Source organism: Homalodisca vitripennis, unplaced genomic scaffold (assembly GCF_021130785.1).
Source record: "Homalodisca vitripennis isolate AUS2020 unplaced genomic scaffold, UT_GWSS_2.1 ScUCBcl_3151;HRSCAF=8496, whole genome shotgun sequence".
Classification (NCBI taxonomy): Eukaryota; Metazoa; Arthropoda; class Insecta; order Hemiptera; family Cicadellidae; genus Homalodisca; species Homalodisca vitripennis.
Window position 1 is genome coordinate 49,701 of NW_025779273.1, and position 6,180 is coordinate 55,880.

The 6,180-nt window shown below is 35.6% G+C and overlaps 1 protein-coding gene across 1 annotated transcript in view; it reads right to left on the minus strand.

The window, feature by feature from the left end:
• Positions 1-5,269, minus strand: part of LOC124372418 — a 29,455-nt gene extending 24,186 nt beyond the window's left edge. The window contains exons 1-4 of the mRNA XM_046830817.1: positions 5,095-5,269; positions 3,915-4,057; positions 806-966; positions 87-191 (exon numbers count right to left, since the gene is read on the minus strand). Of these exons, the coding sequence (XP_046686773.1) occupies positions 87-191; positions 806-966; positions 3,915-4,057; positions 5,095-5,264 (579 nt within the window). The 5' untranslated portion in view covers positions 5,265-5,269. The remainder of the gene's footprint in view (positions 1-86; positions 192-805; positions 967-3,914; positions 4,058-5,094) is intronic.
• Between the last annotated feature and the right edge of the window lie 911 nt (positions 5,270-6,180).

Sequence of the window (6,180 nt, forward strand, 5' to 3'; positions counted from 1 at the left end):
AAGGAAGATTATTATAAACAAATGAAATACAAATAAAAACTGGTGGGTGTCGAAAGTGCTAAAAACATTATTTTAAATGTACTCACCACAGGATTCAAAAACAACATCTGAAATGTCACCAAAACTTGGTACATCTCACCAGGAAATTGTGTCCATTCAGCAAGCATTTCTGTCAGGCTCTCTTCAAATGCCTTAACATCATGACAATATTGCTTTGATTTTGATTTTTATAACTATCATTATTATAAATGTAACGTAATAAATTACTTAATTCAATTAAATAACTTCCTGGCCAATAATTTTTTTTTGATTCTGTATTTATTGTTGCATTCTAAATGTCACTCATGGCTTCTTAACTATGTATTACTCAACTTGAGTTCTGAGATGGCCTTAGGTCCGATATTGTCCTCCACTGGACGTTTCAATTTCCTCAAACAACTTGTCATACATACTCTTATTAAGAGGTTGTTGGTCTGAAAGTATAAAAACCTTGATTCAAGTTCTACCTAAATTTCTGATTTGTGTCTCTAGTTAATACATTCAATGCAGCAGATATACATGTGCTCTTTGCACCTTGATATTTGATTCACACCACAATGAAGTATTTTAAGAAATACAGACCAGTAGTTCTCATAAGTGCACACCAGATCTCAAAAATTCCTAACGTTAAGTGTAGGAATCGAAGCCGCAACTCCCGCGTCTGAGAGTATGCCTTAAACCACACAGCCAACCTGACTTGATGTCTTGGGTGTGCAGATGATTGGAGAACTGATGAGTCCTAACTTATTAACTTCTTGTACTTCACCTGCAACAACTCAGTGTGTGCCATCAACCACTGCGGCCAGACCAGCTGTTCTCTCAGTTGAGGAGGATGTAAACATGCCATGAGTTGACTGTAAGCACTTCCGTGTTCAGCTCCTCCCTCGACAGCTCTCAACAATTGTTCGAATGCGGAACTGATCTTTTCTACAACCAACAGTTTATATTATTTGACTTCAAAGTATGTATTTATTGCATGATGCAAAGAATCTTTTTACTGATAAAATCATTGTTCCACATTACAGTAAAATCTCTATACAGATTTTTATAAAATTTAAAAATTAAAGTTAAAGATGGTCTTATTTCTACTGTGTTAAGGGGGGTCGGCCCCAAATTGAGTTAAAATATTCAATTTTTTTATTTATTTTTTAAATTCCAAATTTTGTTAGCTTTAAGAACATACTTCACTTTTTAATTTCTGTCAATTATTAAACGCGTTATGAATATTTTTCAAAATGCATGTCATCGCATTTTTTCGTCCCAGGAGAGCATGAGGCGTTCATTTATTTGTTATAGTACTGTTATGCTGATAATCTATGACCATAAGGCCCATACTCACCTACCAGTGTATGTTATGGATGAAATAAAACCCATTTTCAGAGACTTGTCTAATGAAGAACTCCTTAGGAAATGCCTTCATGGTGGGACACAGAATTCTAGCGAATCGCTAAATAGTGTGATATGGTCGAGAGTACCAAAAAACAACTTTTGTAATGAAAAGCACCTTGGAACTAGGTGTGCATGAGGCTGTGGCAACTTTTAACAGGGGCAACATAGTGAAGTGCCAAGTGTTGGAATAGTTTGGTATTAATCCTGGCTCTAGATGTGTGCAAGAGATGAAACAGCAAGATCTACGCCGAATTCAAAAAGCTGAAAAAGCCCAACAAGAAATAGAGAAAAGGTGCAGAAAACAACTTTCTATTGCAAAGAAAAGGCTAGAGGATAGATATGAAGAGTTAGAGGACCCAGACAACCCCACTTATGGGGCAGGAATGCACTAGACGTAGGCCTAATTTTAATTATCATATATTTTTTGCTTTAAACACGTTTTTCCGAAAATCTAGTTTTTTAACACAAAGGTACATTTATCTAAAAAAACTATTGAAGATATCTGAACAATTTTTTTATATTTTGTTTATTAGGTCTTCCTTTACATTTTGTATGAAGCAAATTCCTTATTTTTAAATCCTATATTAAAAAATATATATATTTTATACAAAAAATTCCTGGAAAAAAAGTAGTTTGGAAAAAACGTTTTAATATCCAAAATATATATATTTTTTTTGAAGTTATCCAAACAAACTATGCAAAAATGTCCAAAGTTTCTAGTAACACAAAAATTATGTACCTATCTTTTATACTTTTTGAGAAAAATGTACCTTAAGTAGAGGAATTTAACATGGGCTAGATAGGCCTGGCCGACCCCCCTTAAGTAACCTTCTCTACCACAACCTAAGGATGAAGGGCAAAACTGTAACTGTCAAGAACATAGCCAGGAAAAAATGTGGGGGGGGGGGACAAGACAACTGATGTTTTCCCAAAGTTTACAGAAAGTAAGGCCCCACTTTATTCCTTAAAAAGTTCTTGACCCATATCTGTTGTTGAGAGCAATCTTTCAGCAGTACATGTCAGGAATACTTAATATTTAAATAATAAAAATCGTTTACTAAAAAAGTAATTAACTGAAACAAATGTATATGTGTGTATACAGTTCATACATATACATGTCATGAATACAATCATCATAGAAGTTTGCCTCCTGATTTAACAGTGACTAAAACACAATCGTTCCGGCAATATTGTCATCACTAACCTCCAAGATGTTTCTTTACACACATGGTAGTCACTGGGCACTAGATTCGGACTGCACCCAAAAGTAGCAGCAGGGTCTAATACTTACCCAAACATTAATTACAGAAGCGAGTGTACAGGAGGATGATCAAATTGTTCCTAGACAACAATCACCCAGATCAGATGATATGATGATGATATCTTCAGATGTTATGATAAGATCTGAAGTTTGTTTTGGCACTTTTGGATGGTGCAATGTGCAATTGTGCAAAACTTCGTCATGCATTAAAAATTATCCCTTTTTTCAATAATTTAAACATTTCATAAAATAAAAATGTCACAGAAAACACTTTTTTTACTTTGAGAAAGCACCTCTGATTATGAAGAAAGCGTGAAACATCTGTTAATTTTCACTTTTTATTCATTTTTTGCACCAAATCATCAGTGATCAGCACTGAAGGCACTCCATCTCTCATTATGAATATTCTTTTTGCCACCTTTTAAAGCAAATTAGATGCCTCGCAGGCCTTAACTGCCGTGACAGCTGCCGAGAACACTTCAAAAATTTTAAAATATTGACAGTCGTATCACTCTACATAAGAGAAGTAATCTTCCACACTGTAAAAAACATCACAGCCAAGACACTCAGATCTGCACCAGCACAACACTAGACATGCCTCGGACTTCGCATTGCCCCCACACCATCTGAGCCTATACAAGAAGAAACCATCCTATAAAGGAGCCGCCTACTTCAACCACCTTCCAGAGCACTTAAAGAACCAACCACCTCACCGCTTCAAGAAACAACTGACTCTATGGCTCCAAGAGAGACCTTTTTACACAGAAGAAGAATTTACAAACAGCTAAAAATTGTTACCTTATATAACTGACGCTATGTACTGTTCTCAAAGAACATGTCAATAAAGTATATTGTCTATATTGTCTATTGTCTCTTATCCATTTACATACCATTCCATCACTCATGAAGTTTAGTTTGCATACTTCACCATTCTGAAAGCAAATTTCAACGCTGCTTTCAGGAATTAGCATTAATAAACAGATAACGCATGTATTTCACAGAAGACTACATTCTCAATGTGTGGAAGTATTTTAAATACAAACACCCATATATGAACACAATCGATTTTTGCTAAAATGGCATTTGTAGCTTGACAACATATGTAGGTAGACAATGTGAAAGCGCAGTACACCAACCACAGCGATACAGCAGCATAATTTCAAACCGATACTTACATAAAAATTTTGTACATATTGTGCTCGTACAATAGTAAAATTCAACTTACCTCCATAAAATTGAAAGGATTCAGAATAGGGACTGAGCATTTGTTGAATGTACATTTTTGATCCCAGTGTGAACATAGTGTTGGAGAATATTTGTAAACAGAAGTGCACTGGGAACTGATACCAAACTCTGAACACATGCAGTCTAAAACATTGCAACACACTCAAAACAAATTTAGATACCAATTCATACAGTTAAGAAAATTTAACTACAAATTACACAATACAAATAACTACAATACTAACAAAATATTGTTTTAAAATTCACAAAAGCTATTTCAAATGTTTTATTGGCTGTAATATGAAACATAAGATTTTTGAGAGTTCAATGCTGTTATAAATTTTCATCATAAGACTACGTTTTAACACCTTCAGATGACACGAAGGCTGACATACATGTCCAAATCGCTCTAGATTGATGAATTCATAGGTAAATGGATTTTAACTAGCTACAGTACCAATATGGCCAAGAATCTCTCTGGTTTAGAGAGAGTAATAGAAACATAGGTCTCTTTGGTTGACAATGATTATTGGACTATTAGCTAAATATCACCAGAAAACAGTAAATCTCGGATAATAATGAGGTCACACCTCATTCATCCATTACACTTATCTTTCATTTAACATAATACAAAATACATGTTGGTATGGTAAGAAATATTTTTAAAATTCAAAACTTTATAGCTCAAAAATTTAACCAATTAATTTACCAACTTTAATTTTTTCCATAATTACTTACTTGTATTATATTCAGTGAAAACAACTATATTATTAATTCTTTATATTAGTTATTTTATTTTGTAAGATTTACAATCTTGCATCAATCTTGACTTTTGTTACGTAATTTAGAAACAGAATGATTTGTGACTGGGAGAGGTATTTTGAATATTTTTTTGTTTTTATGTTTTCTGGACATTGGACCATTCTAGCCTCAGCATACAACTGAATAAGTTTATCTATGTGCTCCCCCTCCACTGTAATGGTTTCTGATAGTTAAAAATAATTCCCAGATGAGAACTTTAGCTGTGGTATAAAGAAGCTGCTTAAATAGATGATCAACCCTTGACCTGTAAACATGTTAAGTTTCAAACACCTGAGAGATAACTATTGTGGTTCTACAGTGGCCAAAATTATAAGATTTTTAACCTTGATCTACTGCATATAAGACATGAGATAGCTCACCCAGGAGAGAGTGCGAGTGTGTAACCCGCAGTAGCCGAAGTGGTCAGCATGAACACAAGTGGTGCCACTGTTGGACTGTACCACTCAAACTTCCCTGTATATATGTGGGCATATGTGGGTCCATCCGGGTTGAAGGCACTCAAGCATATGTAAATTTGTTTGCAGAACATAGAGTCCACCACTGACACAGTTGTTAAGGTTTAGATGTGAGTAGCTTGAATTAAACCTCTAGTTAAAAGTAGATCAGTGTCTTCTCGAGTTATGGGTCAGGTCTACGGGACATGGTCACCTGAGGAAGCATCTTCACAGAGTCAGCACTCTCTGGGAGGATTCGCTCTGTAGAACGTGTGATGAGCAGGAAACTGCTGAATACCTGTTCTTTCACTTTGCTGTCTTGCAATAGCAAGGGAGTGCTTTGCCATCTTTGGTAGTCTGGACAAGAGTGATAAATTTCCCCAGGAGGACCTGATCGGTTGTTTTAGGTGGTTAGTAGAACTGCTCAAACTGTAAATCAATAGCAACAGGCCACCCCTTAGAAGAAGAGAAGAGAGAGAGAGAGAGAGAGAGAGAGAGAGAGAGAGAGAAACTTTATTTTACAATTATCAAAATTGAAAATGGTGTCATACAATACAAATTGGGTAGTTTAATACAGATATTTCATGGAAAGTTGTTTGGCCAGTCCATATACTCTGCTATACTGTAAAAAGGTCTTTGAAGAAGCCAATCCTGAAGATGTGCTCTGAAACTCCTTGATTCAGTTGTCTTGATTTCAGCAGGCAGTCTATTGTAAAATTTAGCACCAGCGTATGTAGGCTTCTTTTCAAATCTTCCAGTCCTGTGAGCAAGCAGATTGAAGTCATTTGCATGCCTAGTACCATAAGAATGGAAGTGTCCATTCCGTACAAGGCCTTTTGAATTAGCTAGGCAGATAGTTTCCAATAGATAAATGCCCACTACAGTTAATATGTTACCCTTGAAGGTGTCTCTGCAGCTTTCCCTTTTTTCTAGACCATGCAGCAACCTCACAGCCTGCTTCTGCATTATCAGCACTCGCTCAAGGTGGCTGTGTGACGAGGCTCCCCAAAG